Source organism: Oncorhynchus kisutch, linkage group LG4 (genome assembly GCF_002021735.2).
Source record: "Oncorhynchus kisutch isolate 150728-3 linkage group LG4, Okis_V2, whole genome shotgun sequence".
Taxonomy (NCBI): Eukaryota; Metazoa; Chordata; class Actinopteri; order Salmoniformes; family Salmonidae; genus Oncorhynchus; species Oncorhynchus kisutch.
In genome coordinates this window covers 62773578-62792728 of record NC_034177.2, presented here as the reverse complement: position 1 = coordinate 62792728, position 19151 = coordinate 62773578, and the positions used below count along the sequence as shown (strand labels likewise).

At 39.6% G+C, this 19151-nt stretch overlaps 2 protein-coding genes across 4 annotated transcripts in view; one reads left to right on the top strand and one right to left on the bottom strand.

Moving 5' to 3' along the window:
• LOC109888952 (inositol polyphosphate-5-phosphatase A-like) overlaps window positions 1-6373 on the top strand; it is a 261099-nt gene extending 254726 nt beyond the window's left edge. Inside the window, exons 14-16 of one of the 2 annotated variants that reach the window (XM_031823382.1) lie at window positions 3356-3424; window positions 4462-4498; window positions 4748-6373. In XM_031823382.1, coding sequence (XP_031679242.1) covers window positions 3356-3424; window positions 4462-4498; window positions 4748-4785 — 144 coding nt within the window. In that variant the 3' untranslated portion in view covers window positions 4786-6373. Of the gene's footprint in view, window positions 1-3355; window positions 3425-4461; window positions 4550-4747 lie in introns of both variants that reach the window. The other variant, XM_031823381.1, reaches the window with a different exon arrangement.
• Window positions 6374-7712: 1339 nt separating this feature from the next.
• LOC109888756 (homeobox protein Nkx-6.2) lies at window positions 7713-10324 on the bottom strand. 2 transcript variants are annotated; one of them, XM_020479926.2, is made up of 3 exons: window positions 9483-10324; window positions 8903-9075; window positions 7713-8497 (listed from the first exon to the last, which is right to left on the bottom strand). In XM_020479926.2, exons 1-3 carry the CDS (start codon window positions 9895-9897, stop codon window positions 8249-8251), a joined length of 837 nt encoding a protein of 278 aa, XP_020335515.1. In that variant the 5' UTR covers window positions 9898-10324; the 3' UTR covers window positions 7713-8248. The 2 variants fall into 2 exon arrangements, with proteins under 2 accessions (XP_020335515.1, XP_020335514.1); XM_020479925.2 differs by having other exon boundaries at window positions 8903-9096; window positions 9483-10323.
• Window positions 10325-19151: the final 8827 nt, after the last annotated feature.

The following is a 19151-nucleotide window of genomic DNA, read 5'->3' as shown; positions in this document are numbered from 1 at the left end:
TCTCTATCTTTTTCTTCCACCCACTCTGTCCCCCCCCCCCCCCCCCACCCCAGATGGAGGAATGTACTGTGTGTGAATATTCATCCGGAAGAGTTAAGCCCAGTTGTCTACACAGACAGTATATATATCCCAGATCTTATCGAGTGCCATTGGGCCATAATGGCTCTATAAAGCTGGAGCTCTTGTGCTCCCTCTGTCTGCTCATTCTCAAGAGTCAACACATTGGCGCAGCCCAAAGCCCACCACCCTGCCCAAATCCAGGAGAGGCATTGTAAACTATCAACCAATCTGCCACCTCCGCCCCTCTCCGTCAGCACAGCACCAGTTTGGGCTCCAGACTGTTGTCTTTCCCCAGTTGTTTGCTGTTCCCGTCTGGCTATGACGTTTAGAGAACATGGCGAAGCTGGAGAAGTGTACCCTGGGGTTGGATAATACAAAACTGTTTATAATACCTCTTTAACACTTGGCAACTACACAAAGTGCATTTCCTAACATGTTTACTAATAAATATATATATATTTTTTTTAATAAAGCCCTTTTTACATCAGCAGATGTCACAAACCCAGCCTAAAATCCCAAACAGCAAGCGATGCAGATGTAGAAACACGGTGGCTAGGAAAAACTCCCTATAAAGGCAGGAACCTAGTAAGAAACCTAGAGAGGAACCAGGCTCTGAGGGGTGGCCAGTCCTCTTCTGTCTGTGCTGGGTGGAGATTATAAGAGAACATGACCGTTACGCCCAGATCGTTCTTCAAGATGTTCAAACATTCATAGATGACCGACAGGGTCAAATAAGTGGTTGTCAGCAAGTCAAATGTCAGTTGACTTTTAATAGCCGAGCTTTCAGAGGTCGAGACAGCATGTGCGGTAGTGAGGGAGAGGGAGAGATGGTCGAAAACAGCAGGTCCGGGACAAGGTAGTACGTCCGATGAGCAGGTTAGGGTTCCATAGCCGCAGGCAGAACAGTTGAAACTGGAGCGGCAGAATGACAAGATGGCACGCCTCGTGAACAAGTCAAGGTTCCATAGCCACAGGCAAAACAGCATAAAAACTGGATTGGCAGCACGACCAGGTGGACTGGGGATGGGGACAGCCAAGGGCTCAGGTCCTCTGGGTGGAGGGAGGGAGGGCGGGCGGGCGGACTGACCCTAGCCCCCCAGCACATAGACTATTGCTGCATAGATAGATACTGGAGGCTATCAGCCTAACTTACCATTTTCCATGATACTCCAACTTTGACAAATGCATCCTTTTTTCTGTTTTCCCTGTTGGTTGCAGTTGTCAGCAAAGGAGTGGGTATAAATCTGTCATTTCAATTTACACTCAGATGTCCCATCTTTCCTTTAATCAGCCCAATGAATAGACTACGTTTCTCCACCTATTTGATTACTGTGGTTTTTAAGGTGACAAGAGGAAAAATGTGTTTTGTCTGAAAATGCACTCTCACACTTGATTAAATTGGAGATAGTCCCTGACAAGAGAACTGTTGGAAGGCATCTGATGTGATTAATGAGACTAGGCCAGCTCTAGATTAAAGTGAAGGCAGCCACATCGACATGGCATGGCAGGTGTTCAGTAGGTAGAAAATGGTTAGAAATGGGGTAAAACAGAGAGATACTGTCTGAACTTGTCCTAAATGAAAACGCCTATTTTTGCTTTCCGTTGCAAAACGCTTTCCAACGGTGTGCACTATTGAACATTACCCTGTATGGGGAGAAACTGGCCGGCTGTCCATGGAGAGGAGAGACCCTTTATTGACCACAACACCAGAGCAATCCCTTCTTCCACAATAGCACTTATCTTCTGTAGCAGTGCCTGCCATTTATCTGATGGTCTCTGGGATACAGTAGTCCACTCCACAGTGTGAGTCTGCTCACAGCCACACACATCTTTGAGCCCCAGTACACAGGCGGGAGGAGGAAGTTGGCTTTCCTTTGTCCTGAACAAATGAGTCATTTTTTTCTGTCCTCATCTACTGAGGCTATACAGGAAGGTTTGGCCTATCCCCCTTTCCAAAACGTTGCCCTCGTCTTTTATAAATGTATTTTTATTTAAGAGCCACCAAAAAGCCTATCAATTGTTTCTATAAATAGTAGTTCTACAATTGATTTACTTTCTCAATTACAGGTTAATTGTTTAGAATTAAGGGAACAGGCTGAGTCTCCTTATGTTAAAATGTTCACAGATTGGCTGATGATGCACTGAGCATACACACACACACACACCACAGACACACACAAACACTCAGTCACCCCCGGGCAGCGTTACAGATTGTTGAGACATGGGCCTGTAAACAGGCGTCCGAGTGGCATCATCTATCATGGCACGGTCGGTTAACTCGCCATCATGTTATTTTCTGCTTGCCGAGCCCTAACACGCCAAAGGTTGCCCGCCGCCTTCGCGGCACCGCGCCGAAGTGTGGAAGCGCGGTAATGAATGCTCAGCGGAGCGGGCGCTCTGTTTCTGCAGGAGGGCCCCTGGTAATGTGTTTATCTGTCTAAAGATTATACAGGCCAGAAAATCCACAGTGTTATGCTGCCTTTGTAAATGATCAAGTCTGTATGTGATGAATGTATCCAGGGCTGTCTGCAGCAACTCAGGCATTTGGCAGGCGTTTGGGGAAAGTGCTAGAGCGTGGCCCCTCAGAGAGTCGGAGCGAGGTACCCCACCGCGAGGTGCACGCCAGCGCACCGGTGACCTTAGACTAGCAGGATAGGTTTGAAGTTAATTTGGATGTAAGTTTATGGCCCATTCTGAAGCTACTCTTGTGTTACTTCTCAAGTGGCGGTGTTATTCACCTAATCACAGCTGACCGCTCTGACTATTTAAAAAGGATTTAGTTCTACCAGATAAATATGATTTATTATACTCTAGGCCTGAGATGAATGTCTGTGTTTGACACTTCCTTTGTTTGAGATATGGAACATGATTCATTCATATACTGAATCAGTGCATTTGTTTGGGAGGTAAATATGGTCTTGGCACAGTTCACGTCTACTCACTCAATTCAATCTTCAAGGAAATGGTGCAATATTGAGTTTTAAAGGTGTATTTAACACCATTTAAACCCTGTTGCTAGTTATAAAGAAGGCATATGCATTCAGGGGTAGGCTAGTACTTTAGGACCAGATTTACTTATAGCTCACGAAATGTCTAAGATAATAAGATTCACCTAGTAACATTGTTCAATTTTAACAAAATAAACTAATGTTTACCTCAAAATGGCAACGAATACAATTATTTTGCACTCTGGTAGGAATATTGTCTCTCTCAATTATGTTTATTGTTTGTTTACATGTTTATACTACTCTGTATTCAGCGTTGTGTTAATGTCTTGCATTTGTCTTTTTCTCAGCCTGAAAATGAGGAGAAATACTTGGTCTACGACAATATAGGGCCCAATGTCTGCATGGGGGACCACAAGGTAACATCACAGGCCTAGCCCACTTCTGGTTTGTAATTGTGTTGTGCCTGTTTGTGGGCGTGTGTTTTGTCTGTCTGTATGGATTTGTGTGTGTGATTTGGCTGTGTGAGATCAAGTACATTATTTCATCACGTTCTATTGTTTCAATTGAAAACTAAGAGTTTGCACGATTGAAATGTATGGTTTCCAGTCATTTTTCAATGAATGCTATTCTGTATTGTCCCTGATTTTGAAGAATATGACTCGTAAATTAGATTAGTACGACTACCTTACCTTATCATAACCAAAACAATAGTACTCCATTGACCTATTACTGCAATTGCTTATGAACACATTCTGCATGTGTCTATAGTGAAACCAAAAGTTGGCTGTGAACAGTCATATTGTGATCAGAGGTTCTTTTGTCATGCTGACTATATAGACAGTATTTAACGCAGTCCGTCTAGTCTGCAATGTTAGGCAGTGGCTGTTAAGCTGACAGAGAGAGAGAGAGAGGTGCCTTGAAGCTGAAGTCCTCAGTCTTTCATCATTACATACTGTGGACTGGACAGTAGTGTGTGTGTGAGGTGACCGGGGCAGTGAAACAGACTCCACCAGACCTAGGCCAAGAACCACACGCACCCGCTAAAATCACATTCTGCTATGTTTAAAAAAAAAAGTCCAATGTAGTTCGCGTGCAGGAGGAAATATGTGCACCCCTTGGTATGCGAGTTTAGGCTGTGTGTAATGGATGGTTGTGTGTGTGTGTGTGTGTGTGTGTGTGTGTGTGTGTGTGTGTGTGTGTGTGTGTGTGTGTGTGTGTGTGTGTGTGTGTGTGTGTGTGTGTGTGTGTGTGTGTGTGTGTGTGTGTGTGTGTGTGTGTGTGTGTGTGTGTGTGTGTGTGTGTGTGTGTGTGTGTGTGTGTGTGTGTGTGTGTGTGAGAGAGGGAGAGAGTGGGGTTTAAACTTGTATTGGCCACCTTGCCTTTGGCCCTTCCACTCAGGGCAGGACTGTTGCTAACTGTCTTATTTGTCTTTCTTTGTCCGTCTGTCTGGCAGCCTGTCTACCTGTCGTTTCGATTAACAGCCGGGGCAGGTAAACCTAATGCAAATAAGCACAAGTGTTGTAACGTGCAGTGATGTCGTGGTAAATATTTTTTCTTTATTATTATGAATAAATGATTGTTATTATTGCTTTTTACTGTTATTAATTATTAATAATAATATATTTATTATTATGCTTTCACGTCCTTTATCTTTTGCATATTTTGTTCCTTTGTGTAACACATGGCCTGGTGCTGATGCAGTATTCTCATGGCGTGTGTGTGTGTGTATGTTTTGTCAGGGAAGTGGTGCCAAAGGGTGGAGAAGATCTCTGCCTGAAGGGCCTCTGTGATAAGAACCAAGAGTTGGACACCAACACACACACACAAACACACACACACGGAAGACCCTATACAGACTGTTCAGCAGTGCTGACCAGTTGCAGTCGTTCTAACACTTCATCCATACAAGCTGTTGTTTTTCCACACAACACGTCAGTATCTGGACTTCCCACCCGAGAGACGTTTGAGATAAGACACACCTCACTGACCTTACCATTGCTACGCGCACCCCATTCCCCCGGAAGAAGGAAAAAAACTATTTTACAGCCTTGTTGCCAAAACTCTAGTAGAAATCAGTCTTAACTACATTATTTTAGATACCATACTTGCAATTGTAGGTATGTCTCTATGTATAGAAGCTACTTCCATACAGTATGTAAGATGTTTTTAAAAAGTTGTATATCTATATTGTTAGGTTTATTTGTACATTGGAAAGTTTCACATGGAGTTGTTGATGGTTTTAGTGCCATTGTCACTCTTCTGACCAAACTTTGTGGTCCCACTATTTAGAATAGATACATATTTTTTGGTTCATTTCAATTACTTTTAATTTTATTTTTATTTTGTCATTGCTGACTTGTGTGCCTAACACACTGCCATGCCTCACACATCAGCTGAATCTCATTTTATATACTGTACTTTTTAAAGAGAGAATTTATCATTCTTAACAAAATTGTTATGAAGTATATGGAGACAATATGGCTGCATGGGTGTTCCATCAGCCATGACCTTTGAATCTATCATTACAAGTGAGAAAAACAAACACTTTTTAGCCAACATGATTCATACAGTATAGTGTATCCAATTATGTTTTAAGCAGTGCCATAGACCATGCAAGTATATAAGATTGTTTCATATATAGCACTCACATTATTATTATTGTAACTTATTTCTATGTAATGATATTATGGTTCTGAATGTGTTTTTAGATAGGCTTGGGTATTCTTTAAGAAATGTAAAAGGTCTTCTTTTTCTTCTTTTTTTTTACTGCATAATGGTGCCAAGTATACACAAAATGAAGTGTGAAAAGTCAACATAAAATACAACAGTCCAACTGATAGATAAAGGCCTTGATTATACATTGTAAAAAATATATTTAAAAAAATTAGCTTTAAAAAAACGCTCAAGGCAGGAAAGACTTGAGAGAATTGCTTTTTCATTTTGTATGTAGCCTTCAACAGCCTTCATTGCTATGTTGCAAATAATTTCCTCTCATCGCTCGTTAGAGCATTAAACTGCAATTATGGGAGGCTGTTGTTGAAAAGCGAACGTTTCCTGTTATTGATTTAATTTACTACACTACAGAGCTCAGACTGTGTGAAGCCGTTAGATTGCTCCTTGAGTTTTCCATCTAAATCACCGCAAGTTGAAATGATTTTTGTGCCTGCTGCAGACTTCATGTTGTCTTGACAGTGTGATTTGGTTCGTGGGCAAAACTGCTTGTGTTTCCCGCTGGTCACGTGTTAAGAGAAGCGGCAGTTTGTTCACTCCTTTCAGCAGATAGAGATTATATTCTACCCAATGGACGGCATGGCCTCTAGTGTTGATTATACGGTTCTCAAGCAATAAAACCATTAGAACTAAATGGGTGTTTTGTCATTATTCCACCGCATGTATCACTTCAGCATTGCGTCTGTACCACACAACAAGATGCTATTGACAACGCCTACTTATTTGTGGATCTTGATGAACTTGCACGCATGGCCAGTGGACACAACCCTCCCTACTGAAGCTATGTGCACAAGAAGATTAAAGTTCAAAGATGAATATTTCCAAAGATGCTCCTGCTTCCATGATGAAGTTCGTGGTATCACATCAAGTTAAACCATGCAGCCTAAAGTATCCACGTTGGTAATTACTCTGATATAGGCAATGATTATTGCAGATAGACTGGCACTGGAGCAGAGCTACAGAAAACAACGATGGATGATGAAAAGTGGCCAAATTCTGTTTTCAAGTTAGAACCAGTGCAGTCATTACAAGCTATGGAATAGAGCAATAATGGAACGTGTATCGAAATACATGCAATATGTAGTTAAATGGATTATATTTGTTACATTTGAATGGATTATATTTGTTCCAGAAATACAGGTTATTAATGAGGGCTTTAATTAGCCTATAGAATAGTAATTATCCTATTGCGCTTTAAGCCTGAATAAATGTATAATGTCCCAATATTTAATAACACCTACACATCAGAGGTGTTAGTTCAACAACAACAAAAAATCGAAACTGTTCTGAAATGTGTGAAGTCTAAAATACTTAGTCGAGATATGCTAGTCTACACACTCACACTCTTCTTCAAAATATGATATCCACATTAAAGTGCAGACAATAAATTGGCCTAAATAAACTAAATAGGTTGTAATTTGGGGATGTGACGCAAACTTATCTAGGTTAACCTAAACAACACCCCATTCCAGTTACCATTTTATATGTGGCTTTGTAAATCTAAACATTTTCATGTTTGTAACATAGAGCAAATTATGATTAGATTTTATATGTAGCCTATATTTATGAAATTCATTAGGCTATGCGTAAATGCATACAGTAGGTCTAGCATTTGTAGGCCTGATCACCACCATCACAACGCCGTTGTTTTAAAAAAAAGTTACATCTTGAAAACAACTAAAGTTTCAGAAGACTATTACGAGTTTAGTATAGTCCTATACTTTCACCAACGCAACTAACATTGAGCTATTCCGACTTGGGCAAGGATTACAAAAAAGAACGAAACAGATCCCAAACATCTTTGATGGTCTTGGATAAAGGAAGATAACAGGTTTCCGATTAATATAATTGACCATACCCGCCTTTTTCAGCTATTGAGTGGGTCCCAATCAATTTCAGACTATTGGTAGGCAGCCTAATTCAATGAAGACTAATTTCAGTGAAGTGGAACAAAATTCCATATTAAAAACAAACGCTTGTTAAATAATTTATTCATAATACAAAGTTTTTTTTCTTCCATCTTCGCGGAAGCAATAATACTCTCTTATTCCAACAAACGATTATCCAGTTCTCTATTTTTGTTTGATGAGGTGAAACAAATTCCTTGAAATTATAAAATAAAACAGTTTAGATCGTTAAAACAAGCTTTTTACATAATTTACAACGTTTGCATTCATACATTTGTGTACCTTGAATTTAGAATGGTAAAGGTGGAGAGATGGGCGACATTATTCTGCAATATATAACAAAATTAAGCTACAATATTGAGAAGGTATATGCTTATCGGGATTTGCGGGAAAAGCCTGCCATTTCTTGTTTACATTGGTTTAATAACATAACTTACTCAGTAAAAAATATATACATCTCACATTTTCGTCTGTACAACATAAATCATTCATACCACCCATCAGCGCCCTTTCTCTCCTTTTGAACAATTTATACCCTGGTTAAATTAGCTTTAGAAGCATCATGGAGTGTTTGAGTCTTTTCTCGACATGTTCTCAATGTCATCACAAGGTGTCCGAGCTATTGCTGCATGGACTGATCAAGGAAAGGTTTGTAGCCTTGTGCTTTTTCAGAAGTCTCGTGATTTTTTCGTCATCCGAATTTGGGTCCAGAGGTTTGTTGTACTCGTCATCATCCTCATTGTCCGAGCTTTCCTTCATCTTCTCAGTTTCAGAGTCATGTTTCTTTTTGGCTGTTGCCATTTCTGCTGCGTGTCTCTTCCGCCATTTGGTTCTCCTGTTTTGAAACCATACCTATTGGGAGAAGGAATAACATACAATTAGCTACTTAATACATACAATAATAACTCATTCTATTCTTGGTAGTATAGGTAGAAATTATTATTCCTATATAAAAGTCATTATCTGAGTCGGAGCCAAGAAAAAACCCTGCTAAACATGAAGTTAACTAAATAGCTCCAATTGCATAATAATGACAACATAATAACAACATAGGCTAATACCAATAATATTAACCATATTGCCAATAATAATAATAGGCTTACTAATAATAAGCCTGTTAAACATAACTTATCATAAAGCATACTACACACAGAACAGCCAAATATGCCAATATTAATTTGAAGATAATCATCTATAAATAACGGCTTCATTACATTTTAATTAATGTCAAAGGATAACTCAAGTAATGATAGATACCTTGACTTGACTTTCAGTCATTCCCAAAGAGTAAGCCAGTCGAGCTCGTTCTGGGCCAGCAAGGTATTTCGTCTGTTCAAAGGTTTTCTCCAATGCAAAAATTTGCTGTCCAGAAAAAGTTGGTCTGGAGTGTTTTTTCTTTCCATCCTTGTCGAGCATCATGTTTGCTTGAGCTACAAAAAAGATTGAAGAGTCTAGTCAAAAATATGTAAACACAACAGTGATTAGTATTTCAACATCAGTAGTAAACAGTTCTCACGATTTCACTCCTGGAGAGGGACTTTGTGTTGACTAACATAGCTAGGCTTTCACATTAATTAAAACATTTATAAAAAATGTATAAAAAGCAACCGATATAAATGGAAAGCCCATCGAATAATTATGTATAGGTCTTTAATATAAGTTAAGTTATTCAAAGTTATTTACAAGAAGCAGCACAAAATAAGCTACCCAACAAATTCAACAGATGTCTGCATTAAACAAGTAAAATATTTTTGAGCAGCCTACAGAAAAATGTTACATTTCTATAACTGCATTTTTATAACATTTTGCACTCGACACAGCCAGGCAGAGAACTTACTAGGACAGGGCACTCGAGGATCCCTCCAAGGGGAGCTCTGCATCACTCCAGGCCAGAATATGGGTGCTCTCCCTGGGAGCTCCGTCAGGGGCTTCGGGTACCGAGAAACCGCCGCTGGGTTAAAGTACATTCCTGCGGTGGTGGCCAAGCCGTTTATCCTTGGAAAGCCAGAGAGCAGCTGTCCAGCTGAGTTGATAGGTCTACCCAAGATATCGCTAATTCCATGTGGTGTCCCCAGGGCAAGCTGTGAGTTCAAATGAGTAAGAGAATGCGCCTTGAAGCCCGCATGATTCTGCAAAGTGTAGGGAAATAAAGACGTCTTCATCTCGGTCATGTTGTGCAATGCTGCCAGCGGTGTACTGCCTAGGACGAAAGCACTCTGCCGGTTAGCATCCATCTGCCCAACAGCTAACATTGGAGAGCATGAACCACCAAATTCGCTCGAGTAAAAATAACAATAAACCGAGGAAAGGAATATAAAGGTGCTGAACTGGTTGATAAGCAGAGGCCACTACAGGTGCTTCAGACGTATATCCTGGATACCGCAGCCACTGAATGATGACACTTCCGAAAACAAAAACACTTATTTAGGAGAGAAGTTCTCTTGCGTTGTCGGGCAATAGTTTGATCGAAAATTTCTCTCCAATTCAGACTGTCAATAGTGAGCTTTCCGCATGCGTCCACAACGAGAATCCACTCGGAAGTTAGAGGATCTGATTTCGTTTTTTTGTGGTTTTGATGGTGACCATAACGGTCGGCTTTCTCGTAAATTGACTCGAGCTATGGTGTGAGTGAAGCGGGATGCACTGATAACAGCGCAGCCACCTGCATACGCATTTTCCCCATTGGATAATGTTGAGTGAGAGCGCTCTCTGATTGGAGGGAACACACTCGGTTACTTTTCATGTGCGCCACTTGGACATAGCCACACTATTAATGCATTTAATATATTACTGTACTATTAATGATGCATCGTACTGTAGAAATAATTGTTTCAAGATTTGACTAAAATTATGCATTTACATTATGACCCATTACCGATGACAATGTAAGTAGACTACATCATTAAACTCAATACAATTATGCTGCAGGGCCTACTGATTTCATTGTTACCAGTTATTTGAAGGAGGTTGAAGATAAGATTACACGCATTTCTAGAAGACACATCCAGTAGCCTATTAATTGTAAAGTATGCTTTATGTGTAGGCGATTGTGTTGTTGATGTGTAATAAGCATATAGAGTACGCTTTATGTGTAGGATATGTGCTGTGGATGTATAACAAGCATATAGACTAGGCATACTTAACTAAAGTTTGCCTTTTAGAAAATGGTTAATCAAATCTATTTCAGAGCAAGATAAAATAACTGACCACAATAATTGATATTTTTCTGATGCCATAACGGATTCATTGGGGTGCATAGTTGTGGGGTTATCTTGAAATGTTCTGTAAATGCTGTAAAAAAAATAACAAATAAATAAGATTTAAAAAATAAGTATTCGTTTAAAACTACCCTTATCTTTGTTTCATGTGATACAGTAAAAAAAAATGTTTCAGTGTGCGGGTCTAGATAAACTCATAGATAGGCTAAGTGAGTCTTAACGATGGTATCACTTGGCCTACACAATAGAAAATTAGATCAGCCATTGTATCTTTATCACGGTCACTGATCAGATACACAGATGCATCATATTTGCCTGGTACCCTATATATGTCCAAACTGACAACTAAACAGTGTAACAAACACAGACCTAATGTGACCTTTTTCATTACTCAAATTATCATTGTTGTTTTTTCATTATTTTCATCATGAGATGTGACCTGGACTGAAAAAAAAGCGCGTGTCTCAAGACGTCATCAAGTTGAGTGCCGCTTCTGCCACGGCGCTAATATTTTATGGAGACGCGAATGTTGTTAGAGTGAAATATGGCCACCTTAGCATTTGAAAGGCTTCAGCGAATCTACCTTGGACATTTAATAGCAGAGTGAAGAACGCTTATTCTAAGGGTTTGGAAAAGTAAAGGTTTTCCAATTTTGCACTGCATTTCTTTATTTAGATCAGAATGACACATTTCAACAGGCCTATCTAAAAATGATATAGGGGAAAAGAGATAAAAGTGGACTACAGTTTGTGACCTTTTCAAACGTGTTAAAAACATGAATAATACAAAAATGAGATTTCAGATATTTGTTTTTTCATTGTTTTTTATTTTAGGCCATATTGGATAATATAATGTTATTGACAATATATTATTTAACTATTTAACCGGACATAAATAGTGATGGAAACAATATTTATCTGTCTTTCATTTTCACCGTCATAGGAAAGTTCAATACACCAGTGACTGTTTGGCAATTAGGAAACAATCAATCAGAAAAAAACGTACATTTCGCCTGCAACCACTGAATAACTGAAATCGCACAGAGAATAATGTAAGAAAAACGAATTATCATCATTAACTTATAGATATTTTTTTATGTGCAGTTTTTATCAACTAACTTTTTGGAATGCATTCTCCAGGCCAACTTTTCTGTCACTGGTGTGCACACCCATCTATACATCTGTTATTAGCAGCACCGTCGATTTAAAATCTGCTCTAGCTATATCTTTACTTTGACATAAACATATTTACACTAATTACAGGAGACCTTTATTATGGAGTTTTATTATAGGCTAAACGTTTATATGATATTTCATCATTTTTAGACAGAGTCTTCCAGCTTATTGGTTAAAAAAAACATTCAGGGATTTGATTTATATCACCCTGTAAACGCATTCATTTGTTATTACTGTACGTATTAATATTACAATTATTACATGTAAGGTATTCGAAATATAGAAATATATAATACATATTTTAATTATAATTATTATTACTATTATTATTATCATCATTAATATAAGTAATTGACTGTTGTTTGCATTGGCAAGGGTAACCTGTATGCAATAAGCAAGTGTGCTTAATCACTGCCAATCACCTTGCATGTAAAAAATAAAAAAAAGACATTCAAATAATTACAATTATAATTAAACGTAGGCTAATATATGAATTAATTGTTATAATTGTTTGATATCTCATGGGTGAATTAAATTATTGATACAAATCTGTGGGAAAAAACTAGTCAACTATAACGTTGACGTAAACGTAGTCAACTATAACATTGATGTAAACCATTTGACATAAAATGTCAGCGGCACGGTTCCCAGATTATAGTTTCGAAGAGCCCTCTAGTGGCGTCAAGAAGAGTTGTTTACTTTATCATTTCACATTTGCTAAACATAAGTAAGTAGGCTAGAATGAAAAATAGGCCTAGGTGACCGACCAAACAACCACTAAAGGCATAACACACACTTTACGCTAGATATGAGCGTCTGTTGAGTGATTAACAAGTGTTGTTTCAAGTGAGAAAATGTCACTCCTATACAATCCTGTGCAACACAGAGCATCCATCAACCATCAGTATATTCTGCCTTCATTGGAGAAGATCCCAATAATTGCCAAACTGTCTGTTCCTCCTCAAAGATCCCTCAGTTTATTTCAAACAACTTTTCTACTCAGTTACTTGTAGTTAGATAGTTACTTGGTAAGCAGTTAATGGTTTGATTAGTCGTTTTTTGGGGGTTGTTATATTTAATCAATAAGGCCCGAGGGTGTGGTATATGACCAACATATCACGGCGTTGTGCTGTCCTGTGTCATTTCCAACACCTGGTGTATTCATTGATAATCATTAATGATCTGATTATTGTTTCAGTAGGCTAATATTAACTGAGTTAGCCTGCACTTCAAGCCTACTAAGTTCAAATCCAAAATAGAGAATAGGCCTGGGTATTATTTATCTTTGATATTGAACTGATAATTAATTAAAGGATGTTCATGTATATAGTTTTATTCATCTTAATGATGATGCAGCAGACCTGTTATTTGTGGTAGGTCTATAAAATGTTCTTGTTAATGGAAAATCACCTGAACTTCCATTGCATAAAAATGGTGTTGTTAGTGATAGTCCACAAACCCTTTTTGAGGTTGATGTGGGTCATGTGATCTAAAACTTGTGTATAGGCCTATACTATTTTCCATAGCCAACTAGAATATTTGCTCAGTCTACAGTTCACGTATGTACAGTGCATTCAGAAATTATTCATATCCCTTGACTTAATTAATCCACATTTGTTGTGTTACAGCCTGAATTTAAAATGGATTTTCTTTTAAATGTCCTCACCCATTTACAAGCAATACCACATAATGACAAAGTGATTACATGTTTTTATCATGTTTCGTCTTTGGCAACAAATACAGTCGTGAATCTTTCTGGGTAAATCTCTAAGAGTTTTGCACATCTGGATTTTACAATATTTGCACATTATTCTTTTTGAAATTCTTCAAACTCTGTGAAGTTGGTTGTTGATCATTGCTAGACAGCCATTTTCATGTCTTGCCATAGATTTTCAAGCCAATTTAAGTCAAAACCTTAACTAGGCTACTTAGGAGCATTTCATGTCATCTTGGTAAGCTATTGTCCTGCTGAAAGGTGTTTTTGTCTCCCAGTATCTGTTGAAAAGCAGAATGAAGCAGATTTTCCTCTGTAATTTTGCCTGTGCCTAGCTCTATTCTGTTTATTTTTTATTTGTTATCCCCAAAAAACTCCCTAGTCCTTGCCAATGACAAGCATACCCATAAAATTATGCAGCCACCACCGTGCTTAAAAATATGAAGAGTGGTACTCAGTGATGTGTTGTTGGATTTGCCCCTAACATAGCGCTTTGTATTCAGGACATAAAGTACATTTCTTTGCGACATTTGTAGCAGTTTTACTTTAGTGCCTTATTGCAAACAGGATGCATGTTTTTAAATATTTTTCTTTTGTACAAGCTTCCTTCTTTTCACTCTGTCATTTAGGTTAGTGTTGTGGGGTAACTACAATGTTGTTGTTTTCTCCTATCACAGCCATTAAACTCTGTAACTGTTTTAAAGTCACCCTTGGCAATCACGATGAAATCCATGAGCGATTTCCTTCCTCTCCGGCAGCTGAGTTAGGAAGGACGCCTGTATCTTTGTAGTACTGGTTGTATATATACACCATTCAAAGTGTAATTAATAACTCACCATGCTCAAAGGATAACCTCCCTGGGCTGTGTGGTTGAATCTGTGTTTGAAATTCACTGCTCGTCTGAGGGACCTTACAGATAATTGTATGTGTGGGGTACAGAGATGATGTAGTCATTCAAAAATCATGTTAAACACAGTGAGTCCGTGCAACTTATTATGTGACTTGTTAAGCAAATGTTTACTCCTGAACTTATTTAGGCATCCCATAACAAAGGGGTTGAATACTTATTGACTTCAGACACTTCAGTTTTTCATATTTATTTTCTTACTTTCTGAAGACACGGTAGGCCCAATGTACACTTTTCCCAGAAGTGTCTCATTAAAGTGTGTCTCACCTTACTCTACTGTCACTATCATTTCTCTTAAGCATGAAACACAGCAATAATCGCACTTCCGATATGTACTCAATAAAATTCCTTCTCTTGCCCGAACAAAAGCAATACCTGCTGTGTGCCGACCCGGTAGCAACAAATCTACTCATTCTACTTGTACAATAGCAATGCTCGTCAGTACATCCATGGATGAGCCAGTCACACTTCATATGCAATGTAGGCTATGGGATGGTAGCTAGCCAAGTGCACAGATGCAATGCACACAACGCTAAATACTTCCTCTAAGCTAGCTAACCCCTGTAGCTATTATTGACATAATTAAATCACAATGGATTAGCTAGATTCCATGAAACAGCTGCCTGAGTTAACTGCTGGGTTAGTGCAGGGACCTTAGCTAGCTAGCTAGCTAATATGCTAACGTTAGCTAGCTAGCTAAACATTTTTCTATGAACTGGAAATGGCAGTATGGGATTATGGAGAGGGAATTAAATTGTTTCTTCATCCTCTTGCTATGTAGTTATCTAGCGGTGGCCATCTGGCTAGTTAGTATCAACAAGGGCTTTATACAAAATAGCAACATTAGAGCAGATAGCTTGGAATCTAGACCATAAGCAATACGCATGGATATGCATTGCCAAACAACGCTACTGCCACCTTTTGGTATGGAGTATTGTAAGAGGGATGAGTGGCTGATGACTTCCAGGGTCTTTGCTGTGTGAAAAACAAAATAAGGCAGGCAAACTTTTACAATCCTACTGGTGTTTGAGCTTTTACAAGTTTCTATCATTATAGACCCCTGTGTTTGCAAACATTGCTGCACGAGGGAGCAATTTGTTTGCAGAACATTTACCAGTTCCGTATGAGTGCATTTTAAACTACTATTGGATTATAATGAGATTTTAAGGCTCATATGAATGTCCTACTTATGAATGAATGTCCTACATCGCAAATCAACTGCACTTTCTTTTTAAAAAACTAACTTAAACGAGTAAAATGGCTATTTGGCTAGCTTTGCATCCAGCCTATGTCAATTAGCATTAGCATTCTAGCTAACTGCTGCATCCAAAATAGATCATTTGCAAAGATCATAACCAAATATAATCTAAACGACAGTTCAATCAATTATCAAACCATTATAAGCATATGAGAATCCCTCAAAGTTTTTTGGTTTAGAAGTAAGTAATAAATCTGGACTATGTTGAATCGGCGCAAATGGTGATGGATGTCTTTTTGCATCCAGAGGTCACACACATTCATGCGTGATGTCAGTTTGTCATGTATTGAAAAGGAGCCAATATTGCTAATATAGCTGCTAAAATTGGGAGTTGGCCTATTCATCAAAATACAGCTCATGGTCTGTAATACGTAAGTTGAGGGAGATCAGGGTCTCGATTCAATCCCAATCAGCGAAGTTCAGCACAATAGTGTGACTGAAATGTAAAGGTATTTTCCAATTGAGCCGACATATGCAGCGTTTGACATGGATCAATACAGGAACATCGCCTCAATCGTGCACTATAGTGTTGAATCAAGCCCCTTGGCTAGAATCAAGGGTGTAACTTTGTGTTGGATATTGGGGGGGGGGGGGGTTGATTTCACCCACCGGAGCGGCATCTGTTGTCAAACTGGGAAAGCTGTTCTGACTCTGTGGCCTACCCTCTACTTGGTGGAGGCCCGTCAGGAAGTCCAGGATCCATTTGCAGTGGGAGGTGTTTAGTCCCAAGGTCCTTAGCTTAGTGCTGAGCTGGAGGCCACTACGGTGTTGAATGCTGAGCTGTAGTCAATGAACAACATTCTCACATAGGTGTGTTCTTCTTGTCTAGGTGAGAAAGGGCAGTGTGGAGTGCAATAGAGATTGCCTCATTTGTGGATCAGTTGGAGTGGGTCCTTGTGAATATTAACCTGTTGAAAGGTTTACTCAGATTGTCTATGGAGAGCATGATCACACAGATGTCCGGAACAGTGGGTGCTCTCATGCATGGTTCAGTGTTGCTTGTTTCGAAGCGAGCATGAAAAGCATATCTCATCAGTAGGCTCGCGTCACTGGGCAGCTTATGGATGGGTTTCCCTTTGCAATCCGTGATAGTTTGCAAGCACTGCCCCATCTGATGAGTGTCAAAGCTGGTGCAGTATGATTAGATCTTAGTACAATATTGACACAACTGTTTTACGGTTCATCGGAAGGCATAGCAGATTTCTTTTACACATCCAGATTAGTGACCTGCTCCTTGAATGCGGCAGCTCAGCTTTTAGCTCAGTGCGGATGTTGCCTGTAATCCATAGTTTAGGATGTACAGTTGAAGTCGGAAGATTACATACACTTAGGTTAGAGTCATTAAAACTAGTTTTTCAACCGCTCCATAGCTGTTTTTCAGGTCTCTCCAGATATGTTAGATCGGGTTCAAGTCCGGGCTCTGGCTGGGCCACTCAAGGACATTCAGAGACTTGTCCTGAAGCCACTCCTGCATTGTCTTGGCTGTGTGCTTAGGGTTGTTGTCTTGTTGGAGGGTGAACCTTCACCCCAGTCTGAGGTCCTGAGCGCTCTGGAGCAGATTTTCATCAACGATAACTCTGTACACTGCTCCATTCATATTTGCCTCGATCGCGACTAGTCTCTCTGTCCCTGCCACAGAAAAACATCCCCACAGCATGATGCTGCCACCACCATGCTTCACAGTATGGTGCCAGGTTTCCAGACGTGACGCTTGGCATTCAGGCCAAAGAGTTGAATCTTGGTTTCATCAGACCAGAGAATATTGTTTCTCATGGTCAGAGTCTTTAGGTGCCTTTTGGCAAACTTCAAGCGGGCTGTCATGTGCCTTTTACTGAGGAGTGTCATCCATCCGGCCACTCTACCATAAAGGCCTGATTGGTGGTGCTGCAGAGATGGTTGTCCTTCTGGAAGGTGCGCCCATCTCCTCAGAGGAACTCTAGAGCTCTGTCAGAGTGACCATCGGGTTCTTGGTCACCTCCCTAACCATGGACCTTTTCTCTCGATTGATCCGTTTGGCCGGGCAACCATCTCTAGGCAGAGTGTTGTTGGTTCCAAACTTCATCCATGTAAGAATGATCGAGGCCACTGTGTTCTTGGGGACATTCAGTTTTGCAGAAATGTTTTGGTTCCCTTCCCCAGATCTATGCCTCGACACAATCCTGTCTTGACACAATTCCTTCAACCTCGTAGCTTGGATTTTGCTCTGACGTGCACTGTCAAATGTGGGACCTTATATAGACAGGTGGGTGCCATTCCAAATATGTCCAATCATTTGAATTTACCACAGGTGGACTCCAATCAAGTTGAAGAAATATCTCAAGGAAATATCTCAAGGATGGTCAATGGAAACAGGATGTGCTCAAGCTCAATTTCGAGTCTTATAGCAAAGGGTCTGAATACTTATGTAATTAAGGTATTTCTGTATTTTATATATATATATACATATATACAGTGCCTTGCGAAAGTATTTGGCCCCCTTGAACTTTGCGACCTTTTTCCACATTTCAGGCTTCAAACATAAAGATATAAAACTGTATTTTTTTGTGAAGAATCAACAACAAGTGGGACACAATCATGAAGTGGAACGACATTTATTGGATATTTCAAACTTTTTGAACAAAACAAAAACAGAAAAATTGGGCGTGCAAAATTATTCAATTCCATACAACACTCCTTCCGTGGCCTCCAACTGCTCTTAAACGCTAGTAAAACTAAATGCATGCGTTTGAACTGTTCGCTGCCCGCACCCGCCCGCCTGACTAGCATCACTACTCTGGACAGTTCTGACATAGAATATGTGGACAACTACAAATACCTAGGTGTCTGGCTAGACTGTAAACTCTCCTTCCAGGCTATTATTAAAAATCTCCAATCCAAAATTAAATCTAGAATTGGCTTTCTATTCCTCAACAAAGCCTCCTTCACTCACGCTGCCAATCATACCCTCATAAAACGGACTATCCTACCGATCCTAGACTTCGGCGATGTCATTTACAAAATAGCCTCCAACACTCTACTCAGCAAACTGGATGCAGTCTATCACAGTACAATCCATTTTGTCACCAAAGCCCCATATACCACCCACCACTGTGACCTGTATGCTCTAATCGGCTGACCCTCGCTACATATTCGTCGCCAAACCCACTGGCTCCAGGTCATTTATAAGACTTTGCTAGGTAAAGCTCTGCCTTATCTCAGCTCACTGGTAACGATAACAACACCCACCCGTAACAC